The following is an 18,219-nucleotide window of genomic DNA, read 5'->3' on the forward strand; positions in this document are numbered from 1 at the left end:
CAATTGTGTGATGGAATGCTGCGTCAACCATGGGAGTGTTGATTGGCGCATGAACATAGTTTGGGTAGTGGATTATCACAATGATCGGTTGAATAGTCGATCGACATGTGAGCACAATCGCATGATGGAACAACATGACGATCGTAGGGGTCATTGGTTGATCGCGTAAGAACGATCATGAACCTTGACGACTCTAGGTGATGCGAAGGTGACAGACTACTACCGCTAGAATAGCAACTAAGAAAAAAAATATATATAAGGTTTTCAATTATTAAAAGATTATTGTGTCCTTCTGATTCTTTTTAATTTTAGCCTGTATTTCCTTGATAGTTTTGCTCTTGAAAAATTATATATTTTTACTATATATTTTAATAAAATTATACTTTTACCTTTTAAATTTTTAATATTTTTGACTTATATCGTCAACTATAAAATTAATTAATTTATTTATTTTAATTAAATATTTTGATCAGATTTAATTTTAATTATATTTGACTATTTAATTGGATTTAGATTCGATCAATCTCAGAAGTCAACTAATGTTTCACTTGTTCAATTTTATTTTTAAAAGATTTAATTGTGCTAATGTTTAGTTTATTTATGAGCTAGCATAATTAAATATGATTGATTAGTCTAATTAAAGATTTCATACGAAATTTAAAAAAATTATAAATTATAATTTTTCATATTTTTTTCATATGATATATTCATACAATTTTTAATTATGATAATTAAATTATTATTATTATTTTATATATTTATTTAATTATTCAGATGTATATGTTTAAAATTTTGAAATATTATTTATTTTTAAATTAATTGATATAAACATAAAAAATACATTTTTAATTTCCAAAGTTTGAAACCACTATAGTCAAAAAGTAATTATAAAAGTACTTCTTGATCTTTTTCCTCGGCTTACGATAGAACGAAAAAACCTAATTCAATTAATTGATCTAAACGTAAAAACACTCTCTGAAACTATTTTCAATTTCCAAACTTCGAAACCATTTTAGGCAAAAAGGAATTATAAAAATGCTTCTTGATCTGTTTCTCGTTTCCCTCGACTCGTGACAGAACTAAAATGTTCAATTTGATTAATTGATCTAAACACAAAAACGATTCCAAAATCATTTTTAATTTCCAAAGTTCGAAACCATTTTAGGCAAAAAAATATCACAAAAGTACTTCTTCATCCGTTTCTTATTTCCCTTGGCATCTACAACAAAACGAAAAGGCCCAATTAGATTAATTGATGTAAACACAAAAATACTTTCGGAAACTACTTTCAATTTCAAACTTCGGAACCAGGTAAAAAGGAATCATAAAAATACTTTCTAAGTCGAAACTTGTTTCTCTCAACACCTGTGACAGAACAAAAAGACCCAATTAAATTAATTGATCTAAACACAAAAACACATCTAGAAATCGTTTTCGATTTCCAAAGTTCGGAAGCACTTCAAGCAAAAAGGAATTACAAAAATACATTTTGATTTGTTTCTCGTTTCCCCCACCGCTCGTGACAGAACGAAAAGCCTCAATTGAGTAATTGATCTAAACATAAAAACATATCTAAAATTCGGAACGACTTTAGTCTAAAAAAAAAAAATTAAGGTTTATTTTAGCCCTATGGTCATGGACTCTTAAACGCTTATAGTTTACTCATATTTAAAATAATCTTTATATTTTTAAAAATATAGCATATAAATTTCTCCTGTCAAATACGAGTTAACAGACATTAGAGTCTGCTTACAAATTATTAATATAATGATATATAATTTAAATTAAAAAAAATTATTTGGAATTGAAAACGTAAACTGACTGCCTAATCAAGCTTGTGAAAGCAAGTTAAGAGACATCAATCTTCATGGTAGAGCGCTCCCACACCTTCCACTTACCTTATATTGCAACCTATGTCAGGAGCTACGCCAGCCTCGCCTACCCCATCTGCTCCGCTTCCTGATGCGAAGTGCCCTCTCTCTCTGCACTCTACCACCAAGAAGATGATGCACCCACCATCGAGCAAGGGGCGACGAGAGAGACAAAAACTGGAACCTGAATATGAGAACTACCAACGGTGACAATCGAAACACTAGCAAGGGCGAGGAACGATGGTTGGGGGAGAACAAAGTGGCTGCCATTGTCATTATTGTTGTTGCTGCTAAGGTCTATGACAGCGATGAGCCACTGCTACTTGTGTCGAAGCCCAACCAGGGAGGAGGCGTGTGGTTCATCCTATAGCAGAAGCAACTAATGAGGATAAGAATGAGAAAGTTTACGGTGACAATGAGGAGATGAAGGACGTGGAATGAGAGGACGAGTCTTATGGGCTCCTTGCGGCCCCTTGTACTCGATCTACTAGCTATACTGATGGAAGAGTCATTCATCGACCGACATTGAGATCCAGAGTTGGTGGCGTTATTGTAAGCGTGACGCTGTAGACACCCCTACTCTTAGAAGAGTAGAGGCGTCGAAGCTACATGGTGGGTCTCAAGGTGAAAGCATCATCGATAGGATCATTTGCCCCTTTCCGCGCCCCGATCGATCTGGTACGATATTGGATGTGAGCTAAGGCATAACAGGGGAAAAAACTCCAGATGTTGAAGCGCGCAATACAATTAGTGGTCTCCTCTTTGGATTGGTTAGACCGGCTCTCCATTATGGCTTTCTTTATCACCACAAGTGCTTGCTCTCCATTACAACATTTACGACAAATGTCGAGACAATGCCGGCACATTACCACGTTCTAGATCATGGAAATACTCATTTTGAAAGAAATTAATTAGACAATCAAACCACGTTTTCAAATCCATATATTATTATTATTTTTAAATCCACCTATTATGATTAGGTAGCGAGTCTAGTTTCCGTCAGCCTGCCATAGACTGAAAAGACCCAATTTGGTTAATTGATCTAAATGCAAAAACACTTTCAGATTTCCAATGATCAAAACCATTTCAAGCAAAAAGGAATTATGAAAACACTTTCTGATTCATTTCTCGTTTCCCCTGACACTTTGATTGAAAAAAAAGGTCCAATCCAGTTAATTGATCTAAACATAAAAATACTTCCGGAAACAATTTTGAAACTATCTACTTCCGGAAATAATTTCCAAAGTTTGAAACTAGTTTCGGCAAAAAGGAATTACAGAAGTACTTTCTGATCTACTTCTGAATTAAAAACGGAAAGGTCCAATTCGATTAATTGATCTAAACACAAAAACACTTTTGGAAACTACTTTCAATTTTTAAAGTTTGAAACCACTTCAGACAAAAAGGAATCACAAAAATACTTCTGGAGTCATTTCTTGTTTCCCTCAACGCCTGTGATAGAACAAAAAGACCGAGTTGTTTTCAGTTTTGAAAGTTTGGAAGCACTTGAAGCAAAAAAAGAATCACAAAAATACTTCTTGATCGTTTCTCATTTCCATCAACCCCGTGACAAAACAAAAACGCCCATTTCAGTTAATTAATCTAAACATAAAAACATAGCCGAAAATTGTTTTCGATTTTCAAAGTTCGAAACCACTTTAGTAAAAAAAGGAATCACAAAAACACTTCTTGATCCTTTACTTGTTTCCCACGACACGTGTTAGAACGAAAATACCCAATTCAGTTAATTGATCTAAACACAAAAATACTTCCGGAAACTGTTTTTTAATTTTCAAAGTTCGAAACCACTTCAGGCAAAAAATAATAATAAAAATATTTCGAGATAGAATGAAAAGGTCCCATTCAGTTAATCGATGTAAACACAAAAACACTTTCGGAAATCATTCTTAATTTTCAAAGTTCGAAACCACTTCATACAAAAAGGAATTACAAAAACACTTCCTGACCCGTTTCTCATTTCCCTCGACACCCGTGACAGAACGAAAAGGCCCAATTTATTAATTACTGTAAATAAAAAATACTTCCGAAAACTGTTTTCAATTTTTGAAGTTACGAAACCATTCAGGCAAAAACAAATCATAAAAACACTTTTTAATCTGTTTCTCCTTTCCCTCAGCACGACAAAACGAAAAGGCCAATTCAGTTAATTGATCTAAACATAAAAACACTTTCGAAAATCGTTTCTAATTTCTAAACTTCGAAATCACTTATAGTAAAAAAGAATCACAAAAGTACTTTCTTGTTTCCCTCGACACCATGACAGAATGAAATGGCCCAATTCGATTAATTAATCTAAACATAAAAAATATTTTTAATTTCCAAAGTTCGAAACTACTTCAGGCAAAAAAGAAATTATAAAAATATTTTATGATTCGTTTCTTAATTAATTGATCTAAGCATAAAAACACTTCCAAAAATTATTTTTAATTTTCAATGTACGAAACCACTTCAAGCAAGAAACGAATCACACAAACATTTCCTTTATTGTTTCCTTTGCATCCGTTTCAGAACAAAAAGACCAAATTTAGTTAATAAATTGAATATAAAAATACTTTCAAAAACTGTTTTAATTTCTAACGTTCGCAACCACTTGAGGTAAAAAGGAATCACAACACGTGATGAGATCGGATGGATTGAGATGGGGACAGATTGTTCCAACCGGACCCGACCAGAAAAGCTGACGCCAGCGGCATCTTTGCCAAACCAGAAAATGAACACGTTTCGTTTGATCATAGGCTAATTTCATGTATCGTACGCAGTCCCGGCAGTCGATCCTGTCGACGGTGGTCAGTGGCATAGTATCCCCGTCGTCAAACCTTCTGGAAGGTCAACAAGACAGCGGTGCGAGGAGCTCCAACACTTCAAGCAAGACGGTGGTTAGAGGACGACCGAAGGAAGCCCGACGCGATTCGCATCTCGGAACGCCGCGGGAGGTCGTGGCGGCACCTCCCCCATGGAAATCTTGGGGTAAGAATCGAGTTTAGAAGCCATTTTCCGATCGATATGCATAGAATCATCAGGATTTGTTTCCGCTTTGAAAGGATTTATATCACTGAGACCCCTTTTCTTCCATCCCGATGAAAATTCGATTAGCTTTGTCTGAGTTGAATATCTCCTCGAAAGCGTTCTTCTTTGGTTTTTGTTTCGGTTTGCGTTTTCGCTCGAGGTGAGAATTTTTCCCCGTCGACAGCTGAATCGAGTAGATTCAGTGTCTATCGGTCGAAATAAGAACATTTTACGTTCTTTTTTCTTTTCCCTGAGTAGATTTGAGGCCCTCTGTTGGATATCGATCGGGTGTTCTCTTTTTCTAGGAGTGCTGAGGCAAATTGGATCGCTACGGGTCGAAATCTACAAGAAAAATAGAATTCTTGAACTTGGAAAAAAGCAATTTCGTGTGATTGGAAGAAGCAATCATACAAGAACTGGAGTTCTGCTACTATTAACGGGAGATTAGGGACAAATGGGGAAAGGAGGAGGTTGCTTCCAGAGCAAGAGGCGGCAGCGAGGGCCAGGGATAGCCTCAGATAAAGCAACCACCGTTGAGAGCAACGCTCACGTCCCCGCCCAGGAGAAGACCGAAGGCAGTGCAGAGATCGTCGAACCTGCTGTACCGCCGCTGGCTGTGGAGCGCAAGCTCAAGATCTTCATCGTGTTCTACTCCATGTACGGCCACGTTGAGGCCCTCGCAAAGCAGATTAAGAAGGGGGTGGATGGCACCGAAGGTGTGGAGGGTGTCCTGTATCGTGTTGCAGAGACCCTCCCATCGGACGTCTTGGAGAAGATGCTTGCTCCTCCCAAGGATCCAGCAATTCCAGTGATAGCTGCCTCAGAGCTGGCCGACGCAGATGGGATACTGTTCGGGTTTCCGACGAGGTATGGGTGCATGGCAGCTCAGATCAAGGCATTCTTTGATTCTACCGGACAGCTATGGAGGGAGCAGAAGCTCGCAGGGAAGCCTGCCGGACTCTTCGTGAGCACTGGGACACAAGGAGGAGGGCAAGAAACCACTGCGTAAGATCATCTCTCCCATTCGTTTCTGTCTGATACACTTTGAATGTTAATCTGTGTCTAATACGATACATTTGTTTATCATTTTAATTTGGACAGTTGGACTGCAATCACCCAATTGGCACATCATGGAATGCTCTTCGTTCCTGTTGGATACACCTTCGGAGCTGATATGTTCAAGATAGATGAACTCAGAGGTGGTTCTCCATATGGTGCTGGTACTTTTGCCGGAGATGGCACGAGGCAACCTAATGAAGTGGAGCTCGCTCTTGCTGAGTACCAGGGGAAGTATATGGCTTCCATTGTCAAGAGACTGAATTATACATGATTTATCTGCTCATAATCTCTACTGGCAGACTGTGATTCCCAGACCTTTGTCGTCGTGTATTATCTGCTTTTTCTTTGTGTTTTCTGATGTCTTTATATTTTGTATTTGCATATTGTTTGTGTCCAAAAAACAGATTCATATGCTCTGTTTATTAGCTCCATGTATTCTGCCTGTGTTTTGCAGAGCACTGTTCTTGGACGTGTTTATGTGCTCGAGGTTCTTCCTCTCTGCTTCCACGGGATGAACAAAAGATCGGAGAAGATTAATAGGTTTTATCATAGCTAAGATTCATGAAGTGTCAGATCGATCATCAACTAATCAAACTAAACACTTACTCGGAAAGTTCATCTCCCAAACTGCTCGAATTCCTTTGGACTTTTCCACCCGACATCAATCCAAACACGCTCGATGTTACTCTCATACAGTTCATGTAGCTTCCTCGGCATCACAAAATCTACACTGTAACTATACCTTCGCTTCACCATGCAATAGTAGTGTATCGATCCCCTAGACGAGCCTCGCGTGGGGAAGTAGATCCTGTTGCCCATCTCCTTCGACGGAGCCATCGCCATGTGCGCCGCCCCCGCACTGATGTAGATCGTCCGGTTCCCCAGCATCTCGATCTCCTCCGTGGCCCCCGCCCGGCGCATCTTGAACACCCTCACGTGCCTTCGTCGCGCACTGACGAAGACCATGTAGAGGCCTCCGTCGAACTCGGCAAGGTAATGCCGGCCGGCTTCTGTCCCCTCCGACAACATCAGCTCCCTGGCCGCCGGCATGTCGCGGACGGACCACTTCTTGTCGGCTGCGTCGAGGGTGCCCAGCTGCCCGTCTTGGCAGAGGCAATGGAAGTGGCGGCCGCACGGCACGAGGTTCGACTTGTACTTGATCCTCGTCCCGTGGAGTCGCCACTCCGAGTCGAACGACCGCCAGGTGAAGATTCTGCAGAGGTCGTCGAGGACGACCACCACGCAGTCCCCGGACAACGGCGGCGACGAGAAGGCGGCGAGGCGAGGCGTCATGCGGGGGTGATAAGGCACGTTCGAGCGCGATCTCGTGCCGAGGTGGAAGAAGAAGAGCTTGTCGGTGGCCCACCGCTTGAGCAGCAGCCACCCGTCCCTGCAGTAGAGGATCTGAGATCGAGCGAGCTCGGGGAACTCGGCGTCGTAGTTGATCCTCCGGCGCGAGGAGGGATCGAACACGTTGCATGCCCCGTCGCTCCAGCGGAGCAGCATGAGGCACATCGGGCGGGCGTCGGGGTGCATGCAGGGCCGCCAGCTCCGGCACACGGAAGCGAACCGGGCGTAGTCCTTCGTCGACAGACGCATCACGATGATGTCGACGATGTCCTTGGGGAGATCTGGCCATTCCCTGTCGTCTCGAGCAGATTTTGTCGACGCCGAACTGACAGAAATGGATCGAAATCGGTGCAGCGAACGAGACAAACAACGACAACACAAAAGCATAGCTTGCAGTCTCAAACGTACCTTGCGATCTTGCTTCTTTTTCTCCTCAGATTCTGCAGTAAGACGTCGAACTGCGGATTGCCGTGCCATTCCTTCATCATCTCAACATCAACTCCGATCAGCACAAGAGAAGGAAGACTTCTCCAGGAGATCGTTGTCTCTGTATTAAGTTTCTGATGCAAATTTGAAGTCCTTGATCTCCGTGATTTTTCAGAAGATTTAGCCAAAATTTTCGAACCGTATCTTCGATCAGAAGATGTAGCCAAGATTGTCGAAGCATACGTTCGATTTCCGTTGGACAGATTCTATATTGATTGAAAGTTTCCTCCATATATCATTCATAATCTATCATAATGTAATTGACCCTATCAACCAAATTGAGAAACAGTAAAATATAAGATACATCAAAAGTGAATATCTTATTCACTTCACTGTGTCAATCGATCTGCTAATTCCTCGATCTCTAAATCTCTCTCATAATTTTCTCTATTGCAAAATTATAGGTCATATATAAGGATACTTAATTTGATTGGATTCTCAAAATCAAATCCTCCGAAATAGAAGTTGAATCTAACTTCATCAGAAATCAGAAATCAGTGGATGCTAATCTGATAAAAGGAAAGTAAATGATTGCACTTTGTTACAGCTCAATTATGTTGTCAATCTTGCTCTAACAATTGGATGTTTAGGATGATCTTCTGCTCATCTCTTAACTACACTGTTTTAAGATACAATCTTTCTCACAGAAATAGAATCTCATGTGACAATCTTTCTGTTGTCACAGAATATATATATTTGTTGACAATGCTAAATATTTATCTAGCATGAGTCAACATAAACATTCAGGAACAAGTCAGAGGCATGATGAGACTAAATCAACCAAGATACCAACACATTTGACAAAATATTCTCACCAGTGGACTTTGTATTTGGTCATTGACTTTTATGGTCCTTCAGAATTATGCTATTGATCAGAAGGCTGCAGCAGTGGCTCCAACTTGGTCCCACAAAGTGTCTGGCCTTCAAGAGCAATGAAGACCTCAAATAGTGAGATATATATATATAAATATAAAAAGAAGCTAAATTATTTTGATGATTAGACTGAACTCAGTTTGATCAAAAATTTTAAAAATATATAATAATTCTTCTAAAAATTATCATGGGATTTCAGATTGACCTCAGAAGTGTTAAACACAATTGAATTGTTAATTTGACAGATTGCTTGACCTTGTACATGTAAAAATCATCTGCATTATATCATAAAGGTGGATTTTGAAGCATACATTTATACTCTGACAATATTTATATGAACTACCATTTCTCTTTCAGAAAACAATACTAAGAAAATTTAGGAGGGAAGCCAATTTGATTGCTTTTTATTAGAAAAAACATAGTTTTTGTTAGAAATTTGATTGTAGTCAATTTAACTTTTAGAACTTCTGAATACAATTTTACCAAAAAAACTCTCTTTTGAAATTTGATAGTAGAAAATTATAAGCAAATTATAGTTCTGTTTTGAATAGATCAGAACCTATTGCTATTATGTAAAGTGAAATGGTCCCCTGAATGCAACAATTGCTTCTGTCTCACCTTTTATGAAACAAGTAATTGAATTATATTTGCATCTATTTTGAATCCTTCCAGCCATTTCATCCTTCAGCAACTACTGCTATAAAGACCACCAGCTTCATTATTGTACATTAAGTGCCTTCAATGTCAAGTTACTTATTCTCGTGAGAAAATTAACATACTCTGTCTCTCCTTAAATGATCTCTCTCTCTCTCTCTCTCTCTCTCTAGTCATTGTAAAGCAAGTAATGAAATACCCATCTTTATTCCCTGCACTTTCTCTTTGTACCCACTCTTTCCAAGAAGTTAGACATTGAGGTCCAAGTAAGATCAATTCTCATGGTCCCCTGTTCTCTTTTCCACCCTCATTGCTTGCTAATTGCATAGTATTTTCCTTTCTTAAATCACCACTGACCATGAATTAGTTTATTGTAATTGGAACATACACAACAAGTACATGACATCATAGCAATTAATTAAGCCAACATCTTCCCTATCTTTTGGTCAAATTTCAAGATACACTCATCAAAAATTTAAGAGCTCAAAATATTGTTCGATCGAAAGTCGAATATATAAGTTGATAACATAATATTACAATCGAATCTCATATTTATTTTTTATTTCTTGTTAGTAGATAAGTTACTGCGGTTGTCATGCATGCACATGAGGCCCTTCCTTTCTTTGATCCTCACATACAACCAAAGTAGTGAGCAAGGAAGGAACCTAAAAGAAGTAACGCCATCATATACGTAGGATGCATGGCTTGCTTCTCACTGTCCTTTGACTACCCATTAATGCACCCATCTTGTTCACATAGAGCATGTTGAGGGACACACACCGGCAAGCATCTAACCTCACCCAGCTGCCAGGTTGGAACAATATTGTTAGAAGGCTTTAAGATTGGATTATTATATTCCATTATTTCATATTAATCAATTATATTCTAATCATATGCTTAATTATATATACATATATATATTATTTCTGATGAAATAAAAAGAGAATACAGGATGCCTCCACAAACACAAACCAAAACCCAAGAAACCCATGCAAACATGCATGCACATGCATACTATGTGCTCTGCCTTGCTCTTCTCTTACTCGGTCACTGCCCTGCCCACGTAGGAGTCGATAGGATTTGGAAAGGAGTAGGCGAAGGGGAAGAGGAGATTACTTCGCTGCTCCATTGAACAAAAACCCCACCTTTATCACCTCTCGTCCTCCGCCACGCCGCTTCTTCTCCCCAATCCCGTCTCTTCCCGTCCCTATTAAGCACACAAACCCGTCTCTCGATCTCGTTCGCTCTTGGAATTCCCTCCGAGGCGATGGCTTGGTAACGCTTCGCCTTATTCTCTCGTCGCCCCCTTTCTTATGCCCTGATCGATGTGCTATCTGCTTATCTGAGCGTTTCTTGCCCCTGTTCGCTGTGTTCTTTTGTTCTGATCTGAGTCGGATCTTTTCTTTTTCATCTGTGTTCTTGGTTTCGTCGTCGAAAGTTTGGATTTATCTTTTCTTTTCTTTATCCTAGCGGGTGATCAGGGTTTTAGGGGTCGCTGCGATCCTCGTGCATTTGATCGGATGTGATGGGGGTTACCGAGTTCAAACTCAATTTTGTGTTAGATTATTGTTTTGCTGCGGGATTGTATATGAGTTGGACTAAATGTTGCAACGTTCTTATTCACACCTCTTTCTTCATATGTGAACCTTTCTAAACTAACGTTCTGCAGCATTATTGTGTTGAGAAGTAGATTTATGCACATGTTATTTTTTTCCAACATCTAGAAATTTGTGAAACAGAGATTTAGGGATTTGGTTAGATTTTGCAATCGACTGGTTATCATCTGTTGCTGTTCTAGCATTTGTTTGCATTGGAATATTCTTCTGAATTGTTTAATAATACTTGACCATGGTTCTGACAGATGGATGATGAATGTTTTCTCTATCAATGTAAGATGTGCTCTGCTTTACTTTGTAGTTAGGATTTCTTTATCTGGACACATCTTTGTTCCAGTGTAGCAGGAGTTCTGGTTCTGCATTAGTGAGAGGAGTTATTTCCTGTTCTGCAACTGCACAAGTGCAGACTTTACTTTGTACGCATTGGAGAAATCAAACTCCTTTCGGTTCCAATATGGAAGCAGGAGCAACCAATGAAGATTGTCATGAGTTTCACAAGATTCTTGAAGAGACACCAGATGCTACTACAGGATATACTTGCACCAGAGAATCTATTCAAGGCTTTGAACCAATCTCCTTATTTGAAGTTAGGAGGTCTTCTGCTTCAAGTTACTTACGTGACCCATTCAGTACTCTTCAGGCTTGGAAAGATTATGATATCATCTCTTCGGACGACAACTTCACCATGTCTAAGGCACCATCGGATCAGAAGGACGATTCTCATGACTACCATGGAACATTGACTGTGAATGTCGATCAGGATGCATCAAGCTTGCCAGATGATCAGTCGCTGACTTCAGCATTCCAGGTTTTGAGTTTTCAGGATAGGATCGCATCGAATTCAAGTAATACATTTTTGGAGCACAATCAAAGTTCAGTTAGTCATGCTTTATCATTGGACGGCAATCAAACAGCATGCCTGAACAAGTGTTTTTCTGGACTGGATTCCACAGAAAGGGTTCCGTCACCTGGCATGCTAAATGGGGACTGTCTGCCCAATCCAGAATCGAAAGGTTACTCTGCTTTCATCATTAAGAATGTGCCTAATAAACAATGTAGGATAGTAGATGGACATCATGATGTAAGATCCCTGAAGCCCAATTTTCATGACTCAAGGAGCCAAGTACCGAGTGTATTGGATGGTCGTAGAGAACAATGGCCAAGCTTCCAAGGCCACTCTGCTGTTATGCCTGTAAAGGCAGATACGCAGACTTATGTCCTTCCTGGTGTTCTGGCTGAGGGGATTAAATTTCCGGCTTCATCATTCCAGCATCAGTATTACATGGATGCACCATCCCATGCTTATACACCTAATCAGCATCTAAGAAACTCCAATATAGCGTGGTACGGAATGGAGAATGAGAGTAACTATAAAAGCCACCCTCATTACCTACAACAGCCTAATAGTCATCATCTAGAAGTGCATATTCAAAGAAGGAGAAACTCAGAAACTGAGCCGCCGTCGGGGAATGCATCACAATCATATTATGAGGATGAAATTGTGGGTAACAGGAGATATAATCAGTTGGATCCCTCTTTGCTGAGCGGTGATGTCAGTAGAAACCACCTTAATGAATTTTCTAGCCAACTGCAGAGCTGTCTAATTCCTCAAGCACAGAAGTTACCATCTTCTTGTGGTTTATATTTTCCTGGCACAGATTATGGTGGATATAATGTTTCAAACAGATTCAGTAAACAAACATTTCCCAGAAAAAAGTTGACAATGTCTCATGGAGTGAATTCTCGACAAACTCTTAAATCTGGTTCTATGGGAAATAATCAATTTCCAGAACATGGTGGCAACTCTAGGAGGGAGGTATCTTTTAATTACGTTAACAGTGGTCTTGTTCGGTGTGATGGAATCCCCTACTTGGGTGTTCAGAGAAGCCGTGGTTCGTTTTCCAATATTGCTGATGACAAATATGATCTGAATTCACCATATCTAAAATATTGTTCACTTGACAATGTAATTGGACAAATACATATATTAGCTAAGGATCAAAATGGTTGCCGCTTCTTGCAAAAGATATTTGAGGAAGGAAATTATGAAGATATTTATAAGATCTTTGTTGAGATCATTGATCATGTTGTTGAACTGATGACTGATATTTTTGGGAACTATCTTATCCAAAAGCTGATCAAAGTTTGTAATGAGGAGCAAATTACAAAGTTACTTCGTAAAATTTCTGATGGAGATAGCGAACTCTTTCAGATATCGTGCAATCAGCATGGGTATGTTTCTTATTTGTAATTTGATGCTGTTAAACTTTATCCTATATAGTTCCTTTTTCTGTGACCCTGTTGTTTTCTACTACCAACTGCAGGACTCGTGTCATACAAAAGATAATTGAAACTATCAAAACTCCAGAGCAGTATTCCTTGATTGTCTCCACTCTAAGACCATACATTGTGTCATTGATAAAGAACAACAATGGCAGTCACGTTGCACAGCGCTGCCTGCAACACCTTCCTGATGAACACAAAGAGGCAAGAAACTTTTATTTAGTTAATTTTCTTTTTTGTCTTCTCTTTTGTTTCTGTACAGTTCTATTTTTAAATTGCAAAGGAATTGATATTATTTTTTATATTAGAAATGTTAAAAGAGTCATAGTTACATGTGTTGAAAAGGTATACAATACAATGATGTTGTCCTTCTACATTCCCCATATTATGCTACATAGATCTTTTGATATCTATACAACGTAATAATTGTTCTTTTTTTGTAATTTTAGAATGCAAATGAGGTCAGTTCAGGATTTCTTCTGTTTGCCGTTCACTGTGAATCTGAAAAATAAGTAGTTGAAACAAAACCTAACAGGAATAGTCCTATATCTAAAGGGAATATAACATAGAAGAAGGATAGGATACTCCAAAACAATTTATTTAATCCATCCATTTTAGTGAAACAACCCCTTATTGAATAGATGAACTAAAAATTTAGGAAAGTAAAGTTTTTTTCTTTTTTTTTTTTTGGTGAAAGGTAAGTGGTGAAGGTGGGATTTAAGCCTAGGATCATGCAATAAATTGTCAAAGTTTTTACCAACTAATCTAGCTAACATATTCAAAAAATATATCGGATAAGATTTTGAATCCTCAACCTTTGGTAAGTGAGTCTGGTGTATCACCGGTCTAATTGTTGAAAGTAAAATATTTCATATGATAGAAATTTTATGACTATAGACTACCAAATACAAATATCACAAGAAAATGAAACTCTACTATAATATTAAATGTCTGATATGATTGTTGCTTTTAGGCGATTATGACAAATGAAGTCATAGATAATTTGGATGTCAACCGTGTGCTTATCCTTGGTGGATTATGAATATTTATATATAGTATTAGTCATGCCAATAGTGTATTGTTACTCGCACTTCCATGTTAATGGCAAGAGACTGACAACATTTGTCACCTCTATCATGCCAAGACATGTGAAATATACCATGAGTAAGTGTCTAGTTGCATATGCTTGTTAATTACATATGGGAGCATGGATGTTTCCCATTTTCATCTTTTAGATTCCTTGGTTGGCACTTCGGACGCTATACATGGCTTTTAATATGATATTTTTTTGTGGATGATGAACTTCAAATTAGAAAGATATTATTATAGTATCCATCTTGTTTACCATTGTCTGTTAGTTTGAAATATTTTACAATGCCTTAAAACCAAAGCATGTGGCTTGGTACAATGGTAAGGTCGTTGTTTTACGACTTGGATTACAAAGATTAGAGTCACACAAATAGTCTCTTTATCTAAGAAGGTAATGCTAATTACATTAACTTTAGGCCACATGCATTGGGCATACCTTAGAATTAAAGCATGTTCAATGAGATGTGAATAATTAGTTCTGCAATTTTTGTTATTATTTGTCCCTTGGGAATACAGCTTCTTACATCAAGCCTATTCTTGTTGTCTAATATGGTGATCTGTGGTGAATGGAGAAGGATGGAGGTAGTATGAGCCCCAAAGATGTTAGCCCTGCCTCTTCTAAGATAGCAGGCCCTGACTGTCTGGGAAAATATTTCTCTTCCATCTATGAATTGTAGGATTGACCTGACCCAAAGACCAAAGTTTGATCAGTTGATAATTGGAAATTGTTACTTTGAAGTCTCAATTCATACCTTTATTATATGCTCTATTTCTGTGTGATGTTCGGTGAAAAAGAAAGTTAACAGAAATTTATAAGACATCTTTCATGAAGGCTTAGAGCATTACTCTTTCATTCAGTTTGTAAGCTGCTTTGATATTCACACAAGGAATTGTCCAAAAAGCTTGGACTTTTGCCATCATCCAAGATCTACAAAGACCTCAAAACTTTGCTGGAAGTGTTATGACATCGTTTAGGCTAATTTCCATTGATCTCAATTCTGCAATGATTTTTGTCTTCCAGCTGCAGCCACTGCTAATGCAAGCTCATGTATTCCAGCTTTATTATGTCAACAAAGTGCATTAGTTGGATTCAAACACTATACTGATATGTAGCATATAACACCTAGCACATTAATGGTACGTGACTACTATGTGCACAACATCGTGTGGAATGGATGACGCTTGCTGCTTCTGTGCCATTTCTTCTCTAATCCAGCACAGTAACATGTCATGCCACTCCAACAATTAAACCGCCCCTTCGTTTTTGTTTCAGGGTGGTTCACATATCGGCCCACTGTCGAATCGGAGCGTATCGCTCTTACTGGGCGATATACCATGACACGACAAACCTTGCTCTAGACTATTTCTCAACTTGTTAATTATAGATCCAGCTCTTGTTTGAAAGTAATGTTCGTTTGGTTAGCCCAAAGCATGATGACAGTTAATTTGCAATTAATCCATGTATTATCTAGACCGACAAGTATGTCATATTGGTAGCAAGGCAAAAAACACTGAATTAACTCAGTTGCTATGTGTCTCCTCCAACTGCAATATGGATAGTTATTAAGAATATATATCACTTTCCAAATCTTGAACTTTCTCATACTAGATCTGATGATCTAGTATTTCAGGAATGTAGATTTCTGGAGATGTAGAAAAATATAAGCAAAACATCTAGAAGACCATTAGACAATCATCAGAACTATCTTTTGAACTAAGGGTTTTATTGTTGTCAGTATGTACCATGTCAGTGACATGCTTACATGTTGATCCACATGTTTTGGCACAGTTGAACTTCCAGCGTATGCCCATTGTTTGGCAAAATCATTTTCCTGCAGTTCAAGGAATTTGTGTGAATACTGTGATGTTCATGGTATTTGTTGGTTGGCAAGTATCATTATTTGTTTATTGACTAACTGGAGATCTAATCCACTGCCTTATTTTTTATGTTCTTAGTTGCTTCAAAATTATCCAATCAACCTTGACTCTCTTTTGTTCAAGTGATCAATTTAATATGTCTATATGTGGAAGCTGATCATTTTGATGTTTGTAATACTAGTAAGCTACAATAGTCTTCATTCAACTACTTTTAAGATTTTTATGGTTCTTTTCTACTACCAATTACTATGGGTGTTAATAATTTTTCCGTGTAGTTACTTTTTGAAGCTGTAGTTGCTAACGGCATTGAGTTAGCAAGGGATCGCCATGGTTGTTGTGTGCTTCAGAAATGCATCTCTGATCTGAATACAGAGCAGAAGTTCCGACTAATATCCAATATGACACATGAAGCTTGTGATCTTTCTCAGGACCCTTACGGGTATGCTCCTTAATTTCCTTAATTTGTTTTACAATGCTTTCTATACTTGATGATATTATATTCTTTTGTCCATCTTTTACACATTTAAAAAAAATGTCTGCGATTTGCTCAGATAATGCTTTTCATATTCATGCCTATGGTATTTTCATATATTAGTCCAACATTTCTTTTGGTCATAAATCTGAAAATTACCTCTAATTGTTGAGCCTTCCAAGTTGGATACATTTTAGAGAATATTTGCCTCGGATGTATATACCTATTAATGCTTTCTTCCTTTTAATTTTTGTAGCAATTATGTAGTGCAATATATTCTCATTCAAGAGATCCCATGGGCAACTGCTGGAATACTCGATCAATTGGACTTTCATTATGGAACCTTGTCCGTACAAAAATATAGTAGCAATGTGGTGGAGAAGTGCTTGAAACACGCAGGGAATGACAGACGTGTCAACATAGTTTGGGAATTGATCAGTGATCCTTATTTCCACCATATCTTGCAGGATGCTTTTGGGAATTATGTTATCCAATCAGCTCTTAGAGCATGCAAGGTTGAAAAAGTTAAAACTTTATTTCACTACAGCCTTCTCCTTTTCTATTTCTGATGTGGTTCCGATTTTCTTCTTGAGCAGGGGCCACTTCGAGCCACTTTGAGTGAGGCCATTAGGCCCCATGAGGTGGCACTCCGTAGTCATCCTTACGGGAAGAAAATACTCTCCAGTGCATACTATGGTAAATAACTTGTATCGTTTTGGTTGATCATTAGGAAGCTGATGACATTTTGCACAGTGCAACCAGGGAACTGGAAACAGTTTTTGCAGTTCATGTAATCTATGTGTAACACCGCAATAAGTCAGAAAGACGCAAGATTCAGCTTTTAGTACTCCGCAAAATTGGGTGCCCCATGGCACATTAAATGAGCAAAACAGGTTGACGCTAGCATTTCTTGTTCTGGTTCAAACTTGTCGCATATGTTAAAGTAGTTGTTTAACAAGGGGATTATGTAGAAACAGTTTAGTATCTCATTGTTGTTTATTTTAGTTTATTTATTTGTCTGGTGGATTATGATTTGCCGTTGTCGCAATTCCTTTCCTGTATACTCTTCCTTGTTCATTGTTATATGATACAGAAGGTTGTCTCGAAACAACAACATGCAGCTTAAGCAATTATTCCATACTCAGATTCTCTCCTGTTATTTCTTTTTTCCTGACGAGTTATGTGAAGCTTGCATACATACATGTGATCATGCCCTACTTATTCAACAAACTACACTTGTGATCTATAATCTGAAATATGATATGTCACACTTGTATGATAGGTTGCACTTCAAAATTGAACATGTTTCCTCTGTGCCCTTTAACACTCCACATATTCTCGTTCTCTAACATTGTTCTCTTCTCTTACACTATTAATAAGGTTGTCACTTTATCTTACTTGCAAAAACAAATAACAATTATAAAGCGTGTATCCAACGATTGTACCTGCAATTGCTGATATCGCAATTGATCCTTGCAAATATTTCCAGTTTCTGGGTCCAAGTTTTCTGACCCATGAACTGTTCGAACCTATCGAACTTGACCGGCTGGAATCCACTCCA

At 38.3% G+C, this 18,219-nt stretch overlaps 3 protein-coding genes across 4 annotated transcripts; 2 read left to right on the forward strand and 1 right to left on the reverse strand.

The window, feature by feature from the left end:
* The first annotated feature begins 4,703 nt into the window (after positions 1-4,703).
* Positions 4,704-6,382, forward strand: LOC135586429 (probable NAD(P)H dehydrogenase (quinone) FQR1-like 1). 2 transcript variants are annotated; one of them, XM_065094170.1, is made up of 3 exons: positions 4,704-4,859; positions 5,204-5,903; positions 6,000-6,382. In XM_065094170.1, the coding sequence occupies exons 2-3, from the start codon at positions 5,353-5,355 to the stop codon at positions 6,226-6,228; spliced, it is 780 nt and encodes a 259-aa protein (XP_064950242.1). In that variant the 5' UTR covers positions 4,704-4,859; positions 5,204-5,352; the 3' UTR covers positions 6,229-6,382. The 2 variants fall into 2 exon arrangements, with proteins under 2 accessions (XP_064950242.1, XP_064950243.1); XM_065094171.1 differs by lacking the exon at positions 4,704-4,859 and adding an exon at positions 4,909-5,058.
* A 190-nt stretch (positions 6,383-6,572) lies between these two features.
* Positions 6,573-7,988, reverse strand: LOC103976372 (F-box/kelch-repeat protein At1g57790-like). Its single transcript, XM_018822068.2, has 2 exons — positions 7,716-7,988; positions 6,573-7,632 (listed from the first exon to the last, which is right to left on the reverse strand). Exons 1-2 carry the CDS (start codon positions 7,793-7,795, stop codon positions 6,573-6,575), a joined length of 1,140 nt encoding a protein of 379 aa, XP_018677613.2. The 5' UTR covers positions 7,796-7,988.
* Positions 7,989-10,401: 2,413 nt separating this feature from the next.
* On the forward strand, positions 10,402-17,823 carry LOC135601050 (pumilio homolog 3-like). The gene is made up of 6 exons (XM_065094173.1): positions 10,402-10,595; positions 11,182-13,168; positions 13,261-13,423; positions 16,462-16,625; positions 16,915-17,173; positions 17,255-17,823. Exons 2-6 carry the CDS (start codon positions 11,391-11,393, stop codon positions 17,360-17,362), a joined length of 2,472 nt encoding a protein of 823 aa, XP_064950245.1. The 5' UTR covers positions 10,402-10,595; positions 11,182-11,390; the 3' UTR covers positions 17,363-17,823.
* Positions 17,824-18,219: the final 396 nt, after the last annotated feature.

Source organism: Musa acuminata, chromosome BXJ1-2, assembly GCF_036884655.1.
Source record: "Musa acuminata AAA Group cultivar baxijiao chromosome BXJ1-2, Cavendish_Baxijiao_AAA, whole genome shotgun sequence".
NCBI lineage: Eukaryota > Viridiplantae > Streptophyta > Magnoliopsida > Zingiberales > Musaceae > Musa > Musa acuminata.

Coding starts and splice junctions, on each gene's coding strand:
- LOC135586429 (XM_065094170.1), top strand. CDS start 5,353: ATGGGGAAAGGAGGAGGTTGCTTCCAGAGCAAGAGGCGGCAGCGAGGG. Junction 5,904..5,999: donor GGAGGGCAAGAAACCACTGC/GTAAGATCATCT, acceptor TAATTTGGACAG/TTGGACTGCAATCACCCAAT.
- LOC103976372 (XM_018822068.2), bottom strand. CDS start 7,795: ATGATGAAGGAATGGCACGGCAATCCGCAGTTCGACGTCTTACTGCAG. Junction 7,633..7,715: donor AAAAGAAGCAAGATCGCAAG/GTACGTTTGAGA, acceptor CATTTCTGTCAG/TTCGGCGTCGACAAAATCTG.
- LOC135601050 (XM_065094173.1), top strand. CDS start 11,391: ATGGAAGCAGGAGCAACCAATGAAGATTGTCATGAGTTTCACAAGATT. Junction 13,424..16,461: donor TTCCTGATGAACACAAAGAG/GCAAGAAACTTT, acceptor TTTTCCGTGTAG/TTACTTTTTGAAGCTGTAGT. Junction 17,174..17,254: donor CAGCTCTTAGAGCATGCAAG/GTTGAAAAAGTT, acceptor CTTCTTGAGCAG/GGGCCACTTCGAGCCACTTT.